Here is a 23,141-nt window from a genome sequence, read left to right as displayed (position 1 = left end):
AAGCATCTTTGCTCTGGAAATTGTTATTGAATATGTTAATGCTGTAATGAAATGCTTCTAATCATGTGGTTATTAAATAATTTAAAAAAAAAATAAATAAATAAAAAAAGAATATCCTTTGCTGCTCTATTCTCAAATAATCCGCTGTGGATTTTAGACTACTTTTTTTCTGTTGTCTGAAATACAGACAAGTTTCTACTATGTGGCTCAGACTGCCATTAATAAGGCACTGAGAGGCTCAACTACGGTTCCAAGATGTTTTCAGCAGCACTCCAGTAATTATTAGAAGTGTATTCTCCACAGACCTTAACATTGAGAAATTAGAGGGGTGTGTGTGTGTGTGTGTGTGTGTGTGTGTGTGTGTGTGTATGTGTGTGTGTGTGTTTCATTTAGATGTTTGTATGCTTGCTTTGAGAGACAGTCTCCCCATATAGCTCAGGCTGACCTTGAATTTGTGATTTTTCTTGCCTCAGCCTCCAGAAAAAATTGAGATACCAGAGTGACCCTGCAGGTCTGAAATGTGTCCCTGAGAGTCTTTAGCTGCAACCTTTCTAGGTCAGCATCAAACTGAGAACAGGATTTCCCTTTTTATAAGGAACTTATTGCTGGAAACACAAAATAATAACAGCAGGAACCATGGAAGAGCCAGCAAGAAGTCAGATGTGAAGAGAATGATTTCTATGATGAAGATTAAGCAATTTTTTTTTTTTTTTAAACTCAGGCACCAAACCAAAGAATAACAAAAAAAAACCCCTCTTCATATGAATGTAACCAGAGTTTTAGGGCAAACTAGGGCTTGTCCACAGTTCCTATAAACGGAGGACAGTCAATCAATGTGGCCACAGTGGAAAGAACAGATAAAGGGGTCCAGTTTTGCCTTCAGGGTACTGTCTTGAGCTCTGGTTTAAACAGGAAGGATTGCAGCAGGAGGCTAGACGTGTGTGCAGTTTCACAGCCTGGTCAAGGTGGGACCTGGTTGATTATTGCCCCAACTCTGGTTTTGCAAGATGACTCTTATCACTGTTATGCTTGAGGGGATCAGTCTGGCTCCTAGAAGGTTACTGTTGCTGCAGGACATGGCCTCACCCTAAAGTGTAATTGCCCTCATCTGGGAGGTGGTCTATTTTCTGAGGCCTTGTTCTTCCTGGATCCAAGGTGACTGCAGGCTCTGGACAGACTTATCTTTGTGCCTTCTGAGCCCAAGGCAGGAGTCAGTACCTTTTAGGCAGCAGCTTCCATGACCTGTTTGTGAGATGCACATGCAGGAAGTACACCAGGCTGGAAATGAGGGCAGGAGGAGGGAGTGAAGAATGACTCGGGTTCGTCACATACAGATTCCAAGAGAAAAGCTGTGGTCTGTGGTCAAGCACTCCAGATTTTTTAACAAGGTCCTGGGTGTTCAAAGGCAGGATAACTATGACCAAGGCAAGCACAGCCTGCTTTGTCCAGACCAAAGGGAAGTGAGCCAGGAAAACAGCCCATCTGAGTCCTGCCACCCTTGGTGTTGTCAGAGCAAAATGTAGAGTCATGCCTGTGCGCTCAGCTCTGTGGAAAGAGCTTATCCACACGACAGAAGTGTCTGTGCCTCGGCCCTCCTCAGAGCTTTATAACAGTTCACTTTTCCTGTTTGTAGCAGGGGTGCCATGCCACTTCTCCCTCCTAGGACATTCACAGGGGATCACAGAAGTCCTGTGTGCTCAGGGTGGGGATACTTTTTCATAGCCCTGCTAGAGACAGAGCTAGAAATGTTTGCTCAGAACCCCACAGTCTGTTTGCTACATCCTGCTCTGGTGTCCTTGAATCCCTTTGTTATTTTTTACTTGTTTACTAATTGATTTTGCAATCATAGCAGCATTGTTTTTTTGTTGTTGTTGTTTTTTTTTTTTTTAAAGGCTGACTTTGGAGCCAGACTATTTAAAATTCTAGCCCTACCATTTGCCTTGGAGAAATTACTAATTTCTTCAAGCTCAGTTTTCTTCTCATAAAATGGGTATTTTGTGCTGTGTTGTCACAGGACCAAATGAAGCAAGGCATGTGCAGATGTCTACAGGGTTAGTGGTAATCGCCAGGGAACCAGTGATCACCAGGGGTTCTTACGCCCCTTTATCTGGTATATTTATGCCCCTTGTAGGAAAAATTCTTTTGGAAGATGAGACTTCAGTTCCATGCCACTCTGTTCCACAGGGGAGATGAAAGTCTTTCCCAGTTTTGTTTAAAATCTTCCTCAGAAAACACTCTAGGACAGTAAGTAATTTTAAGAAAAAGGTCTGGTGAAATTAATGACTTCCAAGAAGCTATGTCCTCAGTGGAGCTGACCCACTCTGACTGATGGGAGGCAGTCCAGCAAAGGGCCCAGCACTTCTGATTTAGGAACTGGATGAGCTGGAATCCTGGCCCCTGCTCTTACTGTGTGATCTGAGGCAAGCCAATTAACCTCTTTGTTTCTCAGTTTTCTATTGTGAGAATAGAATCAGCACCTAGCTCCTTCGGTTGTTTTTTCCACCTACCCAAGATAAGGTCTTTTAAAATTTAAAGGGCTTAATACTACCATAATGTTAATAAGGTCAAGATTAACACAAGTTTAAAGAAATACTTCCTTAGACTAAAATGTTTTCTTGTGATAAGCAGTTCCAGGAACTCTTGTGCTCTTTCCACAGGGCTCCCACTTTGAAAAGAGTAAGCAAATTCTGGCCTTATTCAGGGAGGCTCTTACAGTGACCCTGCTTTTATGCACCAGTCTTTTCTGACATGGTTGGAAGATGCTGCAGTGGTTAGGGTGTTGGGTGACTCTCACACACTCACCTTCAAGGTAATACCTTTATGTATCGTTTACATTTGGATTACAGATGGAAGCTGTTTTCTTTGCCTGCCCTGCACACTGAGATGCATGAATGCTGTTCATCTGAGAGGTTAGCGCAGCATAGCAGAGCAATACTGCCTCTGTTAACCAAGTGCTTGGAGTAGACTAGTATGTGTGGCTAAGTATATAAAAGGGGGCTTGCTCTGGGGAGTGGAAGGAAGCGGGGTGGGCACGGCCTGGAGAGAGGGTGGGGAGGAGAGGAAGAAGATGAAGGACAGGAGCCTGGCATCCCAGCCCCACCAAGCTTACTCTGGTACAACCCCAAACCTTCCCAAGAAGAAAAAAAAAATGATAGGTCTGTGTTTTTAAAGTTGTAGACAGACAAATAAATCTATATATGATTCTTTTTTCCAAGTTTAATTTTGTTGTAAATAGTTGATGACTTTGAGACATATGACAGGTTATAACAAGCCCAGATAGTTTGTTCACTCCTCAGGGTCTGCGACCGTGTGAGGAACTTGCTTCGGACAAGAATGCCTTTTCATCTAGGCTAATAGCAAACAGACTGCTCTGTTGCACATTATACAATATTAGCCACCTGTTTAGGGTTAACTGTGACCTGAAGACCTCATTGTTGCAGAGATGTGTCACAACTTCTGCGAGCAAAGCATCTTGTGTATTTAGAGACTGGTTTCCCACACCATGTGCTGTCATTACTGCTGAAGAGTAGACAAGCTTTCTGCCGCGCATCTTCCAACTTGTATTCGGTCGCCTGTGGATGTGCACAGGTCTCTCCGTGGCAGCCTTGTTTCTGAGTCTCTGGAATCCTCTCTTGGCACTGTGTGTTGACTGCTCAGCGTTCTGTTACTGGGTTCAAGCTCTTCTGTTCATGTCGCTTGTTAGTGTTTTCAGAAGAGTTTTCTTTAAAACTATTAAAAGCCATGATCATGTTGTTGGGTCATTTTTTATTGCTTATAAAACTCAGACTGTCTTCATTTTTAATTGACGTGTTTTAGTTCATGCTGGGGCTTTCCTGATCTTTGCAGAAGTTCTGCCTATGGAATAGTTTCTCCTTTCTGATTTTCTTTTTTTAAAAAAAAGTTAGTGTTACAGGGTCAGGACTCTTGGTGGGCCCAGTGGATGGATCCACCTGAAAGACACTGGGGACACAAATCACATGCTATAGGCCATATTACATATATAAGAGAGTTCGTTGAATTGGGGGGGCATTGGGAGTAGAGGGGAGAGGATCTAAATATCATCAAAATATATTGTATGAAAATCATAAAAATTCAATAAAAATGCAAAAAATTATATATTTGATATTTATGAAATGACATTATATATAGATAGTGATTACTGTAGTAAAGCACATGAACTTATTTTCTCACACAGTTACTTTTTTGCAATAAGGGCAGCAAAACTCTAATAAAAATACTAGGGACTGGAGAGATGTCTCCGATTAAGAGCACTGACTGCTCTTGCAGAGAACCTAGGTTCAAATCCCAGCACCCACATGGCAGCTAATTACCATACATAATTACAGTTCCAGGGGATCACACATCCTCTTATGGCCTCCGAGGGCATTGCATGACATATATGCAGGTATAACACTCATATATATATAAATAAAAATAAATACTAAATATCATAAACTAATAATAAATTTACATTAGCTCTAGACTTGTTCATTCTGCATGTGAGCTGTTTTTGTATTTTTAATCTTGTATCAATCCATCGATCCTCCTCCATTTTTTTTCTGTCATCTCTGTATATTTGGCATTTTTGGTTTTGTTTTAGAATTCTACATATGAGTATCACGCCATATTCATCTGTGTCTGGTTTATTTCACTTAGGAAAGTGTCTTCCACATTTCGAATTGTGGCAAATGTCAGGATCTCAGAAGCAGTTTCTCTTTGGTCCGAAGTAGACTTTATCCTTTATTTCATTTTTGAATAATTGAGTTATTTCAGCTTAAAGTGTATATATTAGGATAGCCCTGCATAGAGCGCCACCTTTTTAGCCTATTAGAATATAACATTCCGTAGGTTATAGAATAACCTTATAGACTAAACAGTGCTTCATCGGGCTCCCCGGTTAGATGGTGAGAATGTGTGTGGCTGGACTGGCTTGTGTGCTTGCTTTGCCTTAGTGGTGCTCTGTATTTGGGGCCCTAAGTGCGGTTCTAGATTTCAAGACATAAAATTCACTATGCTGACATGAGAAACTTAAAATATTGAAATGTTACTAGCCTACTTTTTTCCAGACTCCACTTCTTTAATAGAGTAAAGCAGAAAGTGAAGCCTGCATCCTTTAATCATTGAGGAGCTCTTCAGCCTAGAATACTGAAGGGAAGAAAAGTCATTTTTATACTTCCTGATACTACTTTTCAAAACTCTTGGGAGGGATCCTTGGATTTAAAGTCCCCTCCCTTAATTCATTTGTGGAGTTAAATTAAATTAAGGTGTAATTGGTGGACAATCTTGGGAGTTGAGATTTCCCTCGGTAGATAGGAACAGCTTTCTAAGAGTTCAGGTTGTCCAAGGAATGAGCCAGTTGCCTTTGGGAATAATGAATTTCCTGTTCTCGAAATGATCCCAGCATGTGTTGGTTCAGCATGTTTTAAAGTTGTTTTCCACAGTGATTGGCAGGTTGACTGAACACCCCCAGCAGGGCAAACTCTGGGGACAGAGTAGGGTTAGGAAGCATTCTTGACACACCCACTATGTTCCATGTTCTTCCCCCTCAGTCAAGGGTGGATATTGGAATTAGAATGTAAGGGATGCGACCAACAATGAATCTACTTATGTTTGTGTAAAAAAGTTATTAGAAAACTGTGATTATTAATTATTAGTATTAAGTTAGAGTTCACTATCCTTTATCCAAAATACTTCGGACCAAAATATTTCAGAGGTGTTTTGGACTTTTTTCTTCCAGATTTTGGAATGCTTGTCCACACAGGAGAGATCTTGGGGATGGGGCCCAAGTCTATGCAAGTTACATGGCCCGAAGGTAATTTTGTATAGTCTTTTCAGTGTGCCTACCTTTTGACTGTGACCTCTCACATGAGGTCAGCTTTGAAATTTTCTGTTGTAGTATCATGTTGGTACCCCAGAGGTGTTCAGATTTTGGATCCGATTTTAGATTTTCAGATTATGGATGACAGGATTAGGTAACTTTTAATTCTCCCCCCCCCAGGATCTTGCCATGTAGCCTCGGCTGGCATCTAACTCACAAGCCTCCTGCCTCTGTCTCCCCAGAGCTGGGATTACTAGTATGAACAACCATATCTGGGTTAATTTTTTAAAAAAATCTTATGATTCTGATTCTATGATAACCAAAATTATGCAAGGAACATTTTCATTTTAGTGATTTGCCTTTCTTCTGAATACTGTTGATATTATGGTTCAGAGAACTAGAGACTTTGATTCTTAGGTCTTAGCTTACTCCACAGTAAGTATGACTTGACACTAGGTACCAAAAACCATTGGGTTAAAAAGAAGAAAAATCAGTTGAAGGGTGTACAGCTACGCTTCATAAAATTGCTCTTAAAAATGCTGTGCATGTAACCTCTCATGCTATGTAACTGTGTGTTTTAATTTCTATCTCACAACTTCACACTCTCGAATTAGAGCAGAACCGTTTTCAGAATCAAAGTCCCATTGAAATGTAAACATCAGATTTCTTGAAAAAAAATATGGACATGGCAGCTGTGCAGAGGTTGGAATTAAATGAGCACCACGGTATGAGGTTCTCTTTCATTGCATCTGTTCCATGAGGGTAAAAAATAATCCCACAGACTCAGAGTTTCCCTCAGCTGGACCCTTGCCAAAGTCGCCAGCCATGCAGAGGTTAGGCAGCTGTGTGCAGTATGTTCCGGTGGACAGCTGCAGGCAAGATGGCCTGAGAGGCGCTGCACACACTAGAACACAGCTTCAGAGAGCTAGGCAGCTCAGTGAAATGCTGGACAGCTGTGAGAGACAGCATCTTCTCAAAAGTTTCCAAGGGAACTCGGGCCATGAGCACTTTTTATATGACTCCGCTGACAGGGACGACTTGGAGGAGGCTGTTATCTTACAGACTAGTGGTCCTTTTTATAGCAAGGACCCTTGAACTGGCAGTCAACATTGGGAAGGAATCCAGGTCCTATGATAGACATAAATCATGTGTGACTAATAGGATTTGTTTAAGTCAGAAATAGTTAACACAATTTTTCAATGTATTTTATTAACTTTTTGTGAATTTTATATACTACATCTTAATCATATTTAGACCCCCTCTCCTATATGCACCCTCCCATGGCCTGCCCATAAGATTTCATGCATTCTGTCATAGATATTAAGGCCTATGGAGTCAAGTTTGTGTCCCCAGATGTCCCTCAGTGTGAGTTCATCCCCTGGAGCCTGATCAGCCTGTCTAGTGTCACTCCCTTAAAGATCAACCCTTCCTCACCCAGCAGTGGTCAGCTGCCAATAGTTCCTTGACTAAGGCTGGGGCCTCCTGCCCATTTCCCCAGTTTTATGCTGGTTTTTGTCTGGTTGAGTCTGCATGGGTCTTGTGCATGCTGACACCATTGCTGTAAGTTCATACGAGCAAGTTCCCAGAAGCCTGGAAGACTGTTTCCCTGTGGTACCACCCCTGGCTCTGACAATCTTCCTCAGTGGTCCATGAGTTCTAAGTAGGTGAGGTTTAATATAGGAGTCCTATCCAGGTTAAGAGAGGGGGAGTTTAAAGAGGTGACAGAATGTGAGAAGAAATTGTAGTAAAGAATGACCCTTCAGAAGGATGGGTATGGCTAAGTGTTTGATCCCCAGCACAGGGGTTAAAAAATCCTTTGTCTTGAAAGATGAAACTGGGATTAAGAAACAATACCTAGACTGAACAGACTTTTGAAAATCAAACCTTTCAGAACAAAACCAAAGAGAGCTATTGATGCATAGGGAGACCGTGGGAAAAGGATTTATAAGGATTTTATAAGGTTTTACTTTTTCAGCTCTACTTAACACAACCCTAAGGGGAATCGAGAGGATGGATGTGTTATTGTTCACATTTGACAGGGAAGAAGATGACTCAGAAGAGAGGTAGGATGCTGCAGGGGTGAGGTCAGGACCACAGGTCAGGTCGGGCCCTGCATCTATTTCCTATGTTACACCATGAGGCAGAGAACTCAGCATCCATGTACCTAGTGTGTCCATGCACATGGATCTGTCTCTGTTGCTAGGCTATCTTGGATAAAGTAAAACTAAAACATGAGTATGAATAGAGCTTTAAAAGCTTTACCTTTTTATGGTCTTAGTAAAGTCAGAGCAACGTGTTATAGCACTTGTTAAAACAGCGATAGTTAACTAGGCTAAGTTGTTTGGTTTGATATATAAAGTCTTCATTTTTCTGCATCCTCTACTGTACTGCATAACAGACTCTTGTTTGTATCAGAGATGGCCTCTGCCTGGCAAAAAGCAGGATGGTCTGAAAACTCAGTCTTGTGTGGAAACAGGAGCACAGGTGATGGGAACATGAAGCACTCTTAACTCTGAGCCTGTGGAAGACGGTTGTGGAGTTCCCCTAAATCGCAGGTCCTTGGTTGTGGGTAGTGCCAGAATTTTCAGACACTTATGCATGTATAAGGATTACTGGGCCATCTGTGTCTCTTCAGACCCTGGTGGGCATACCAAGTATTCCTGACAAGGGTTAATGTGGTGTGTTGACCCATGTCTCAGCAGGTTATAGCTGTCCCCCTGCACAGAGGCTCCAGAAACCAAATTCACCTGTGGAGGAATTTGACATTTCATCAGGGTTTTTGTTTTATTGTTGTTGTTTTGGTTTGTTGAGACAGGGTCTCCCTGTAGCCCCAACAGACCTGGAATGCATTATATAAACCAGGCTGGCCTCCATCTCACAGAGATCCATCAGCCTCTATCTCCCGAGTCGATTGCTGGGGGCGGGTCTTAGAGTTTGTAGACCCACAGGACTTCTGGCCCTATGGATGGCTTCCTAATCACTTCTGTGTAACAAGGAATCCCGGCTTCACACCAAGGCCTTACCTCTCTTGCCTGACACTGTGCACTAAAATAAATCCTTCTGCCCCCAGATTGCTGCTGCTGCGGCTCCTCCCCCCTCCTCCCTCCCCCTTCTTCCCCCCATGTCTCCCTCTGTTGCTTTCTTTTTTATTGAGGCGAGGTCTCTCTCTGAACCCAGAGCTCAGTCATTACAGTTAATGTAACTAGCCACTCTGCCCTGAGGATCCTGTCTCTGTTTCCTTAGTGCTGAGATTAAAAGCTCCTTCTCCTCCCACCCAGCTTTACTTGTGTGCGGGGGACCAAACTCACCATTTATTTTATCCCAGCAACAAGAAAAGTGACTAGCTGGGCATGGTAGCCCATGCCGCTAATCTCAGCACTTGGGAGGCAGAGGCAGGCAGATCTCTGTGACTTCCAGGCCAGCTTGATCTACATAGCAAGTTCCAGGCCAGCTGGGGCTGCAGAGAGACCCTGCCTCAAACAAACAAACAAAACAAAACAACAAATAAAGAAAAAGGAGAAGTAATTAATAGAGGATATACATTAGCTCTGGGCTCAGTCCTGACATCCTCTGATTCCATGTACATCCCCACACACATATGTACATGCACACATACCCCCCCACACATATGCATACAAATCTTAGAAATAAAGGGAGTTAAACATTACAGGAGCTTTAACCAGTGTCCCAGTGCTGTGAAATCTGTGACGACATAGTGGTCGCTGCTCATTTAGCAGACGCAGAGCAGCCGATGAGTGTTTCCTGTTTGTACATTCCTTTAAGAGCCCTTTGTGGCCTCTCACGCTGACTCTTCATTGCAGTTACTTAGCACTCTTTTAATAAACCTGGGAATTGCTACCATGATTTAGATGCCAACGAAAGGACTGCTTTAGCACCTTGGTGACTGAGATGCTAAGTTGTATTTTAGTTTTATTTTAAGGACATTTCTTGATGCTTTGGGAGTCTGCTGTTGCTTGCCATTAGCTAAATTATGGCAAAATAATGTGTAGGAAACTGACAGAGAACAAGGTTTTTAAAAATCCTTTTATTAATGGAGAACTTAGAGCATTTCAACAGCAGAGTCATATACTCATCTCCCCCCGTCCCCCAGTGCACCTGTCACTGAGCTTTTCAGGCCCACTCTGCGGTCACGCTGCAGGGTCCCATCTGGTAGCTGCTTGCTGCTGTGGGGCCGCTTGTGTGCTTGTGTGGCAGCTGGTCTGAACTGAGGTGCCTCTGCCAAGTGTCACAACTACCTGAGGAGCTGTTCAGCAGCTTGCTGTCCTCCTTGGGGCTCCTTCAAGCACCCTTCCCTGGCCTTCGTGCATAAACACCTTACCCTTCAAACCTATACCTGCAGTGTTCCCTTGTTTCTTTCTTTGTAACACATTCACAACTTGTAATGATTTGTTGTGCCTGTTAAGTTTGATGTTTCCGTCAAATACCCTGTGTCCGCCCTGTGTCCACAGTGAGTAGGGCCAGGCATGAGTCACTGGCTTGCACACATGCACCACAGCAGGAATGAACTCCCAATCCAGACAAACCCACGACTTCCTTCTCCCAAAACATGTGTTGCAATCTCATTTGCTATCTTTCTGTTTGTGGTGCTGAGAATCAAGCCCATTTTCTTGTGCATATCAGGCAAGTGCATTACCCCTGAGCTTCTGAACCCCCATTTACTATCTTAATGTAATACTCAGTTTTTAAAAATTAATATAGTACCCTAACTAGAAAAGAAAAGAAAAAAGAAAGTAATTTGCAATAAAACAGTGTGCCCTCATGTTTTCTGTTTTTAGGTCTGGCAGTGTAGATTTTATCAGACTAACCTGCAAACAGATACAACAGATATCAGCTCTAACCAATGGTTGATGTGTTTAACATGCACATGCATGTGCGCTTATGCATGTACACACGCACACATGCACGGACACCCGTACCCTTGCAGGTACACACACACACACACACACACACACATATACCAGTGAGGAATGTTGGCCCTGGGTCATGGGATTCCTCTGTTACTTCAGGCTTCTTATAAAGAGTAACCAGGAAGGCCCTTAGACAAGGCTGCAGTCCACTAAGGCCCAGCTCCTCCCCTAACTCCCAACTAGCCTTTGCCCCCCAGCGCTTAGTGCTACCCTCCACTCTCTGCTTTTAGTATCTGTCTCCTCCATTAGGAAGTTCATGAGTCAGAGAATGATTTTGTCTTGTTTGTGACTGTCTCCTGAGCACCTAGAACAGTGCAGCAGTCCTTAGGTGCTGCATTGAATGAATGGGTCCTTTTTCTCCCTCTCTTTCTTGCCCCGTAATTCTTTAGGAAGAAGGACCTGTGAACAGTTGGACTGTAGACAGCTGTTCAAGAAGCGTCTCCTTGTCACTGAGGCCAAACATGCCATCTGGTCAGTCTCTTGCCCTCATTCCTTGTGTGTGAATGTAGAGACATAACACCTGTGACATCAGAATATCTCACCAGCAAGGCAGACGTTAAATGCTGTTTTAAGTACTGAGGCAGAAAGTTCAGAGGTGGTCAGTTTGAAGACTTAATGAAAGGTTCTGATGGAGAATTAACTGGTATTTGAAGTGTCGTGGGAGTCATTTGGATAGTTGGGAAGATGTGTTGTTACTGTAAATTTCTCTCGATGCTAATTCTTTTAAAAAGTTTTCGTTATTTTATTTTTATGTGTGTATGTGTCCTTACATGAGCTTATATGCACCAAGTGTGTGCAGGAGCCTGTGGGGGCCAGAAGAGGTTATCAGAACTCCCAGAACTGGAGTTACAGATGGTTGTAAGCTGCCATATGGGTGCTGGGAACAGTCCTCTGCAAGAGTAGTAAGTGCCCTTAACTGCTGAGCCATCTCTCCAGCCGCATGTCAATGTCAACGCTTAAAAAGAAGGGAACACACGTTGGTTAGTTTAGATGCAGTCATCACTTCGTTTATTGTAACTGCTGCTTGAAGGGAAGTCCTTTAAAGCAATAGAAATCTTTGTGTACATATTTTCAGGAGCATAATTTTAGTTTTTGAGACAGTTTTGCAGTCACTCAAGCAATTTGCTGGGCTCAAATTGTCCTGCTGTCCAGCTTCCCTTGTAGCTGGGACTGCAGGTGCACACCATGTACCAGGCTGGACCATTGGTTTGGGGCCCATGTGAGTGCAGTAGCACATTGGAAAAATGCTGAACTTAGGAAGAGATGAAAAGAGAAGAGCTTTGAGGGAAGAAGAGGAACCACCCACACAAAACACGGAAATGGAATAGAGGCCACGAGGTGGCAACAGTTTGCCCACTTCCCTGTGAGTGGTGGTTGGAAAATACTAGTCAGCATCTCCACACCACAGCGTTTCAGCAGCAGATCATGTTCGATAAATTAAAAGATAACTCAGTTTCCTTTTTCCAAGAAATGTTCAAGAGCCAGCAAAGCCTGATACTTTGGGCATTATTTTGCTTTCTGGACATTCAGTGGAGGGAATGTGATAGTCCATGTATGTGATATAGTTCCTCATGTCCTAGGAAGTGCATAGAGGGGCTGGAGAGATGGCTCAGCAGTTAAGAGCACTGGCTGTTCTTATAGAGAACCCAGGTCCAGTTTGCAGCACCACATGACAGCTAAGAACCAATCATAACTCCAGTTCCAGGGGATCCAGCACCCTTTTGCTTCCTTGGGCATTGCACACACATGGTGCATCTACACACAAACAGAGTTAAAACGCTCATACACATAAAATAAAAATAAATTTAAAAAAGAGTTCACTGCATTGACAAAGACCTACTTCTTCATGAGACTCTACATTACTTAAATGACTTATTGATTGACTTTATGCTTTTCAGTGCTGGGACTCAGACCCAAGGCCTTGTGCATGCTGTGCAAGTGTTCTTCCATTGACCTGCATTTTCAAGCCCTTTGTTTTCTGAGACGGGTCTTACTATGTAGCTCAGGCTGCCTCAAACCCTCCTGCTTCCGCCTCCTTAGTCTGGGGTTTCAGGCATGCACCTGCACCCAGCTGACATTTCTTCTTTACTGTTTTCTTCTCAACGTTGTTCTAAGAAAGAGTTCAGTCCCAGGTGGCAGGGTAGTTCTGTGGTAGTGCCCATGGTGAGCAGTTGACTTGCCCTCTGCTCTTTCTTTAATACAGATGCCTCCATCACTCGATCGATGTGTCATTCAACACTATGTGGATAGTAGACATTGCTAACTATAAGAATGAGGTGCCAGAAAGATGCCACTTATCAATAGTGCCTGCTCTGAGCCATGCTCTCTGAAGGCAGTTAAATTAATTTTTTTTCTTATGTTTACCTTCTAGTTGGAAATTTCTTAGTAAAACAAAACTACTTGGTAGTCCAAATAGATTCTCTAATGCTATAAGGAATCTCTAATTATAAAATTCCATTTTCAGAAAATATTCCCATCTGTTGTCAGCTGAGGCCAAGAATCAAGACCTGTACCCGCTCTGGTGCCTGGGTGTAAAGTAGGTGCACAGTAAACACTTGCATGTGCAGCCGTGTGGCTGAAGGAAGGAACTTAAGTAAAAGCAGCTAATATCTCTTGGTCTCTCAAGTCTTGTCCTCTCTTGATTTTCTGTATTATGCTTCTTAGGAGGAGAGGTATGTGCTAAGCATGGAAAGGGTGTATGTGTGTGCTGACACTAGAGGTTTATGTCAGAAGTCTTCCACTATGGTTCTACACCTTACCTTTTTGAGACAGTCTCTTACTAAACCTGAGCTCACTGATAGGTTAGATTGGCTGGGCAGTGAGGTGTGGGAATCTTCTGTTTCTGCCCTCCCAGTGCTAGGATTACAGACCTGTGTGACCATACCTGACTTTTATGTGGGTCCCAGGGATTCAAACTCAGATCCTCACACTTGTGTGACAGGCAGTTTACTCACTGAGCCACCTTCCCAGCCCCAGAAGCAAGGGCTTCTGAGGGGAAGATCCATCAAAACAAAAGAGACTTGAGTTGAAAAGGATTGTTAGAGGAGTAGAGTGTCTCCACCCATGTAAACCCGTCAGTGCTCTGCAGATACCCACCATGTGTAGGACAGTGCCTCCTGGCTGCTCTGAGCCTAAGCCGTAAAGGAAAGTGGAAGTCGGTGGGTGTGTGCCTAGCTGAATGCTTGGCTGTTAGCATGCTTGCAGTCGATGACACCACATTAGAAACAGGAAAAGCAACAGCAGAAAGACAAAGGCTCCGTGTACAACCTCCAGGGTGGGGCGAAGACGTGTCTTGTACAGCAAAGTTCTGAAGAAAGTAAGTCAGTCTTTCAGCAAGTGAAACAACTTTTCATTTGGCTGTAATATTCCTCTGGGATGGCTCCATGAATTCAATAAAACAAAACTAAAGAAAAACCTATTCTGTTTGTGGGAATATATAATTAACCCATAGAAATTAGTGCCATCCAGTAATTACCGAGGAAAGAGGATTAAATACTGGTATGAATAAAAATAGTCTTGGTTATTGTTCTCCCCGGGAAAAGATTATAAGGATTGTCACTCATTCTGCTTAAGGGTCTAGTTCGTTATTGGCTGGGTTGGGAACAGCTCTTTGTCTGTCCCTGTTACATAACCACACATCAGATCACAGGGAGCTGGACTCTCCCTTTCTCAGGAGGGTCTGTTGTGAGGAGCTACTGCAACAGAAGTTATGGTTGCTTGGGGACTGGATTTGGTATGTATTTGAATTCTGTTACAAAAACTTTCATACCTTTTAAAATTTCTCACTGGAGAGATGGCTCTGTGGTTAAGAGTGCTTGTTTCTCTTGCAGAGTTCAGTTCTCAACACCCACATCAAGCAGCTCACAACTGCTGGTAACTCCGGCTCCAGGAGAGCTGTGGCTCTGTGGGCACCTGTACTCCCATACCCCCAGCCCCATATACATAATTGAAAAATAAAATAAAATTTTAAATAAAATTTATTTCTTGATATTACCTACTCATTTGAGTTCAATATGCCCTGGGCTTGAAACACGATCTGTGGACCAGACATAGAACATTCAATTCCACTCCTACGTCTGCCTTTGATTGTTGTCATTTTCCTGCGTTAAGTTCTGAGCATACACAACTGAGTAAAATCCAGTTCCTGGCAGCAAGGAACCTGTGTTGGTGGAAGACCAGGAAGATTATGTGAGGGAGGCACAGAGAGAGATGTAGATGACTGGTGTCACTTAAGTGACAGAATCCGAGCCATCCTTGATGGGGAACCATGGTAAAGACTCCCTGGAGAAGGTGGGATGTGAACTTGAGGAAGAAGCCATTCTTGAGGGTCAGGGATATACCCAAAGGCAATCACAGGGTGGCCAGATAGAGAGGTGGGGCACGAGGCCACATATGTGAGATGCCTGGAACACGGTTCTGTGCCTGAACACAAAGCTGTGTTAGCACTGCACAGCTTCTGAGGAACTCAAGGGCTCTCTCAGAAGCTTTCATTGGGCTGCTTCTGGTGAACAGCCTTAACCATCTTCTTAGGATGTTGGAGGCTGAGTATTTACGGTCTTCAGCTGAGCACAGTTTGAAGGAGGACATCCTGAACACAGGTCAGCACGACTCGGGTTTGAGTTTATCAGACTCAGTTTCCCTTTTTGTATCTGTTAGTCCTTATCTCCCTGTGTCTCATCTAGACCTCTGTCTTTCTGCCCCTTCCTAATCAGCTTTTCTGAATTTAGCTCTGTATTCTTAAGCCCTCTGTTGGGCTTAACATTTTCATTTTCTTTTTTCCCCTCTTTTCTGTTCCTATCCGGCTGTGTGGAGACACACAGCTAGTCTTGGGTACACTTTAAGCTGACACAGTTTATATTTTCAAAAGTTGGCATCACTAAGAAACTAGAGTGAGCATCTTTTTAGGGTTCTAGTACCAAAGCTGAGGAATCTTAGCATTTTGTGAGAGTCTGAAGGGAGAGGTAGAGGTGCCCCAGGGCAGTGTGATGGATTCCCGCTATCCCTTGGTCCCACACTCCCTGTGAGCTGCTGGGCAGCAGAACTGTTTCTCGCTGTCTGCTGTATTACCCAGGATCGAGTGGCATTCCATGTGTTAACTGACTAAACTTTAAGAACAACCCTATAACTCCATAGTGTTGATGAGACTCTATTACCAGAAAAATTACCAGGAGTGTTTTTGGAGAAAGAAATCTTTCTTTAGGCTGAGCTATACCTTATATGGATTTTTGTTATCAGGGCCTAAGTGCAGGTAAAATATAGCTGCATATTTTTTAACCTTCATTAAAAGAAGAAATTATTGCACATTAAAAAATGTTAGATTGCTAGATGTTTGGTTAGTTACTTCTACCTGTGGATGCTAATTCACTCTTTTTAAAATTTTGTTTTATTTATTTTTCAAATATTTTTCATGTTTCCTTGTGGTAATAGGTTGCCTACTTTATGAATGAGCAATGGCATCTTGACCTTTAGCTAGAAAAATATTCTTGGAGGCCAGTCTTAGACCACCACATTTGCATGTGTGTGAACATGTGCATACATGCAGATTCCAACTAAATCTGGGTAGAAGTGGAGAGTGGCCTATTTCTGATAGCTCTTTTGTAAGAAGGCCTTCCTTGATCCCTGTAACCCCTGTACCACAGTACCTTGTGTTCCCTCGGCAACACCTCACTTAACTATAATTACTCTCATGGCTTCATGGTAGGGCGTGGACCATCTTGCTGTTAGCATCTTTGCAGGCCCACAGTCAGGACTGTACTATCCAGCCATACGCCCTGAAGGTGAGTTTCAAAGTCTCTATGAAATGGCTTAAGGAGACCCCTTAGAGCCATGCTGGACCAGAAGGCTTACATGGAGCCCAATATCCTCTTATTAAAAATCAACCAGAGGTGCTTTGTGTCTGTCCATAGGGGATCGGTAGGTTCATTAGATCTTTCTACCTCCTTTTTTCTTTGCAGTTAATTTCGTTCATATTTCTTTCTATAGTTCTTTCTTGACAAAGGCATTGAGTAGCAAACAACTAGACTGCTGGTGACCGTGGAGCTCAGTAGAGGAGAGCACTCCCTCCCATGGGAGCCTTCAGCTGTGGTGTGATGGTGCCGGGGCTTTCACTGCTCTGCTCTTGTTTCCAGGCATTCATTTCAGGAGCTTGATTCTCACTGCAGCTTTCGCTGTAACTGTAATAAAATGGTTGTTTCTGGCATCACACAAACATAGTGCCTTTAAAAAAAAAAAAAAAACCTCGAAGGCTAGGGGCTGGAGAGATGGCTCAGAGGTTCAGAGCTCTGGCTGCTCTTGCAGAGGACCTGGGTTCGATTCCCAGCACCCACAAGGTGGCTACGAACCTTCCTTAATTCCAGTTCCAGGGGAATCCGAAGCCCTCTTCTGACCTCCGAGGCATTGCACGACACGGGTGCACTCACACATGCAGTGCACCCGTGTCGTGCATTGCCCTCGGAGGTCAGAAGAGGATGTTGGATCTCCTGGAACTGGAATCATGGATGGTTATGACTCCCATGTGGATGTTGGGAATCGAACCTGGGTCCTCTGCGAGAACAACCAGAGCTCTTACCCTCTGAGCCATCTCTCCAGTCCCTGTCTGTTAAAATTCTTTAGAAGTGGTTTGCTTAGTCTTCCAAGCTTATGATGCCCTGTGTTCTGTATCCTGAAGTTGGCACGCTGAAGCCACCTGCGTTCTGTGAGCATGCACTGCTGCTGCAACAGGTGCAGGAGGTGTAAACAGCACACCCCCAGCTGGCTTCTCCGTGCCCGCAGGCTGCCATCGCTTTTCCATGCAGGATTTGAGAAAGAATGGCCCTCCTTTCCACTCTTCTTGTTTAGCTTTTTTATAGCTTGCTTTTAACCCTTCCATTTACACATTCCATACATAGATTTCCTTCTTTGTTGGTCTTCAGCCCCTCTTATTTTCCTGTTTAATTCATTCTCTTTGTGTGCCAAAAGATGCCTTTTGATTTTAGTTGAAAAACATGACAGTTAAGAATTTCACAACCATATATTTTGCAGTTAAGTGTAAGGTTTAAATATGTTGTTCTTAAGTCTCCATAGACATGTTCAAATGGCTTCCTCAATAAATTTAAACTGGGGCCTGGAGAGATGGCTCAGCAATTAAGAGTGCTGGTTGCTTTTGCAGAGGACCTGGATTCAGTTCCCAGCACCCACATGGTGGCTAACAACCATCCATAACTCCAGTTCCATGGTCATTGCACAACATGAGTGCACTTACATACATGCAGACAATATACTCATACACATAAAATAAAAATAATAAATAAAAATGCTAAATTTAAACTAATAATTCATTACATAATTGTGATGCTTTATGGTCAAATAGCAACAAAAGGACAGGTATCAAAACCAATGGTGTTTTATTGAAAACAAAACATGTATTAAAACAGGTAACACTAAAACACGAAGATGCAGCCCCAGGGTTTGCTATTGAATTAACTTACTCTTTTTTTAGGGAAAACCAGCCCATTCATGTTTTTCTGCCAGCAGCAGGCTTCAGGAGAAGTAAATGTATCTTATAGAATTTTAAGTGTTTTGTTTAGACTAATGTTTCTGAAAGGATGGGTCTTTTTATAAAAGGAAATTACATCTTAGCATTTCTGTGTTGACACACGTGCCGTCAGATTTCATTTACTTTGTGCGTCATAATTTTGGAGACTAGTTTAGCCAACTAGCCTCTATTCATAACACTGAATTTTCTGGAACATGCATTCTGAGTTTCAAATAATGAGCTTAGAAATTCACTTTGAAACATCGCCCAGTCATGCACCCGTGCTGTCTACTTTATAAGCCAACACAGTGCGTTTACTGGTACCCTGTTCCAGTGCAGCCCAGAAGTATCTAGTTTACTTAGCACAGCTTTTGCTGATTAGCCAGAAAGATCAAGGTTCTGGTTTGAAATCCACTTAGTGGTTTTGTTGTTGTTTTTGGCAGTGATCTGGGATGCGAGATCCTATTGAGAAATTTTTCTAGTATTTTTAATGTTTCAAAGCAGGAGTTTTAAAAGACAAACACATTACAAAGAAACTTAGAACACTTCAGAATCTCCTGTGGACAGGAATCACTATCAACTTTGAAAGTGTGACAGTTTTTGGACGAATGTTAAGCTGTTAGTCAAAGCTTTTCTTAAATGCCCAGTCTCTGGAGAAATGTACGTGAAAGACGCATTTTCTAGCATAAAGACCAACATAAACTTTTCTAAGGGAAGTCCACTTTTATAATTTCGGTGATTTGGGGTATGACCAAATGTGTGTCCTGTGGATTCTGACATGAGGTGTATTCCATTTGTTAGCATTAATGTACTTTTTTATGACTGATTTTATAAATGATCTTCAGTTTGTTGAAGACTCAGTAAAACTCCACAAATGGGACATTTTCACTTTATCTTTTGATGAACACAACACATTCAGGGACAAAGGGTAAAATCTTAAGGTCTTTGCTGTCAGAATTATGATCTGATATACCATGAAGAAATTGTGCAGTGTTTCAACAGTAGTGTACTGAGCTTGCACGCACAGACCACATCTTCCTGGTCCTGTTCTTTTTTCCAGATGAGCAAATAGTTTGAGGCTAAAATGCAATGTCGTGGGAACTAGGTATTTTCATTTTCCTGCTGTTCCATCAGGATCTGGGTCTTTTCTGCGTCTCATAAAATCATTATTAGTACCTGCTTTTCCCTGGTCAATTAAAGTGTTTCATGTGATTGTGGATGCTTCTATTTTGACGCTGATGGAAGATTTCTGTGCCAGGCACATTATTATTTTTATGCAGTTATAATCTATGATTGGAAACATGCATCTTTTCTAAAACTAAATTCAGTCAATACATTATAAGTTTTCCAAAGTTATAGTCTGTAAGTTGGAGATGTGAGTTTTTCTTAGAAGGAAGTTTTACTAAACAGTGAATGGATTCACCTGACAAGAGAGGGACAGAGAGATACAGAGAATGAAAAAGTATTAGAGAACCCAGGGCCTGGTACATGCTAGGCAAGCACTGTACCACTGAGCTATGCTCCCAAGTCCTTTATGTCACCTGTCTTTTTATGTATGCCCCATAGAAAGGCATCAACCAATCATCAGGTTTTTTTTCAGAAGAGCAAATGTTGGCTGTTAGGATTATTAATTTTTTTTTTTTTACAAAAGTAATGGGAAAATGTGTGTTGGGGGAGCAAAGGGGTAGGAGAACTTGTCAGATGAAATGTCTGTTTGAAGCACTCTGTTTCCAGTGAGGCCATTTTATTAACGTAGAGGCCCCAGAAACAGTGTGCTGAGCGCTTGCGAATAGCCACAGGGTTTGTGTGGATGAACCCTGTGTTTGGAGAATGGCTGTGTTCCTGGTGTCCGGAATTGCATCCTGGGTAAAATTCAAGAGCTGCTCTGGGGTTTTCCTGAAGTATTTGATTATATCTTTGGGGGTTGATAGTTTTCCAAAGCATGCTTCATAAATGAATGTTGTCCTGCTGTATAAAAAGCTGTCTTTTCTTTGGTAAATGGGGGAAAAGCAGCGCTGAAAGACTGGTTTCACTTCAGGACTTTAGGTCCCCATCCCCTTGTTTAGAGGACTAACATGAATAAGGAAGTTAGATGTTAAAGTCATGATGGCTGTCAGTTTTAGATGTTTATTTTGAAATTCATGGTAAAAACTGATCAGTTCCACTGCTGCACTTCCATATGTAAATTAATAATTATATAAGTCATCACTGGGAAACCAGGGGAATAGTAAATGAAACACAGAACCTGATCTTTGGGATTTGGAGAGAAGAATTAAGAAGAATTAAGATGTGCTCAGTGAGTAATGTTTTTCTCTCAGAATACTTGACCAGCCTTTACTTGGTGAGATTTCATAGAGCTCCATTAGAGAATGTTCTGTTTATGCAGTCCTCCTAGAACAACCATTCGGAAGTAGCTATCAAAATATTAAAAATACAAAGCCTTTAATCCCTCAGTCATATTCCTGATAATCCATCCATAGAAATAGTAGTTAGTATGGAGATGTGTCCACATGTGTAACACATACAGGTCTGTTTATTTACCACGTTGGTGCATGCACCATCAAAGCATTGAAAACAAAGTGAGAACTTCAGTAGTGAACTGCCTGGTCAACTCTGGGGTATTCATACAAAGGAAAAATTAAAGTTGAGTACTCCAGGGGAGTGGAATAGGAGGGAACTGTGAGCTCTCGTTGAGGAAAAGGATCGTTCAAAGACGTATGTCGTAAGATTTCGTGTTTTTAAAACAAAGACACTTCTCTGTCATTTTATCATCATGTACACCAGCCAAGCTGCCAATGCTGGCTGTGAAATAAAGTGATAAAGGCACACAGCCAAGGGCCAGTTACTTGTTTATGCAAGCCTGTGTGTTCGTGTGTATATATACAAGAATGATCAGCATGTTATTGGTGATTATCTTAGGTACTGGTATTAGAGGATGTTTGTTTTTTCCTCATTTTTGTCTTTTTGAAGTTTTGAAGATCCCTGTGTTTATAGAGTATGAGAGAAAATTAAAACCTCATGGAGCAGGGGCAAGAGAACAGTTATGTGTGATTGTCAGTTCTGGGCTGTCTACATATAAACGCAGTACTTGGTTCACAGTCAGAATGTTGGTAGACACAGAAAGAAAATATCTATGGCTCTTCAGTAACAATTTGCATTGAATCCATAAAGTTAAATATTTCTTTGTGTTAAGTCTCTCAACATTACTGGTTAGTGTCAAAAAACAAGGTATCCCAGTTGTAGAATCTTTGTCTGTAAAGTACACAAATACCAAACTGAAAATAGAGGGAAAAGTGGTAGATTGATCCAGATAAAAATGAAAACTTTCAGTGCTTACCGTGAGTAAATAAAAAAGAAAGGATGTGGGAAATTGGCAACATAAAAACATATTATTTTGTGTATGTGATCAAGAAGAAAAAATTCTATAGAAAACGAGTGAAAAAGAAGTTAAGCAGGGAAAAACACTGATGAAGGAATGTAAATAACCAAAAAGTCCCAGTAACAGTCAGTGTAAACTGAAACAATAGTTATACATAGCTGAAAACGGCTGGACAGATCCTGGGACTATGTTTTATACACATGCATATGTATAGCATTTAACTACATAATATAATACATATATCATACATACATAATATATAATACATACAGTTTAAAGGCTGTTTGTCTCTCTGTCTTCTTGATCCAGTAATTCTTTTCCTAGGAGTATTTCATGACTCAGGTAATTAGAAACTTGTTTATGATACAACCTGTTTATAATGACCAAATGAAGGGGAAATTACAAATGTATAAAAACAATATTGATTTTAAAAGTTAACAGTGAACTAATAGCACACGTGATTTTCATTTTTATAAAAATATTTATAAAACACTGCACAGGGGTGAAGAGATGGATCAGTGGTTAAGAGCACTGACTGCTCGTTTTTAAAAAAAATTATTATTTTTATTTTATGTTGTATGAGTGTATTGCCTGCGTGTATGTGAGTGCACCTGTGTCATACAATGCCTTGGAGATCAGAAGAGGGCTTCAGATTCCCCTGGAACTGAAGTTAAGGAAGGTTCATAGCCACCATGTGGGTGCTGGGAATCGAACCTAGGTCCTCTACAAGAGCAGTTAGTGCTCTTAACTGCTGAGCCACTCAAAATATTATCATTAAAGGGCTACTGATAAGTAATAATTATTTTTGGTCTTTTTGAGACAGGGTCTCCCTGTAGCCCCAGCTGTCCTGGAATTCACTATGTAGACCAGGCTGGCCTTGAACTCACAGAGATTCACCTGCCTCTGCTTCCCGAGTGCTGGGATTAAAGGCATGCGCCACCACACCCGGCTATTTATTATTTTTAAAGAGCACTGACTGCTCTTGCAGAGGACCCAGGTTCAATTCCCAGCACCCACATGGTGGATCACAACCATCTGTAACTCCGGTTCTAGGGGATTTGACACCTTCTTCTGACTTCCTTGGGCATTACATGACATGAGTGCACTTACACACATGCAGGCAATATACTCATGTACATAAAAAATAAAAATAAAATAAATGTTTTGTAAAGCACAGAAAAAAGTCTAACATATCACATCATAGTGAATTGGGGTGCTGGAGAGGTGGCTCAGTGGCCAAGAACTCAAACTGTTCTTGCAGAGGACCTGAATTTGGTTCTCAACATCCACATCAGATAGTTCACAACCACCTGTAACTCCAATTCCAGGGGATCCAGTGCCTTATGGCCCCTGAGAGTGCCTGCACACACATGATGTACATAAACTCATGCAGGCACACACATGCTTTTTTTTGTCTTTTTCAGACAGGGCCTCTCTGTAGCCCTAGCTGGCCTGGGACTTGCTATGGAGACCAGACTGGCCTCAGTTTCACAGAGATCTGTC

At 42.1% G+C, this 23,141-nt stretch overlaps 1 protein-coding gene across 2 annotated transcripts in view; it reads left to right on the top strand.

Annotated features, from left to right (window-relative positions):
• Window positions 1–23,141, top strand: part of Pip4k2a (phosphatidylinositol-5-phosphate 4-kinase type 2 alpha) — a 172,940-nt gene that overhangs the window by 26,216 nt on the left and 123,583 nt on the right. Inside the window, exon 2 of one of the 2 annotated variants that reach the window (XM_008831720.2) lies at window positions 5,738–5,812. The exons of the other annotated variant lie outside the window; for it this stretch is intronic. Coding sequence (XP_008829942.1) covers window positions 5,738–5,812 — 75 coding nt within the window. The remainder of the gene's footprint in view (window positions 1–5,737; window positions 5,813–23,141) is intronic. 2 annotated transcript variants of the gene reach the window in all.

Source organism: Nannospalax galili, unplaced genomic scaffold (assembly GCF_000622305.1).
Source record: "Nannospalax galili isolate Female #2095 unplaced genomic scaffold, S.galili_v1.0 scaffold14, whole genome shotgun sequence".
NCBI classification, from domain to species: Eukaryota; Metazoa; Chordata; class Mammalia; order Rodentia; family Spalacidae; genus Nannospalax; species Nannospalax galili.
This window is presented reverse-complemented; position numbering and strand designations above follow the sequence as displayed.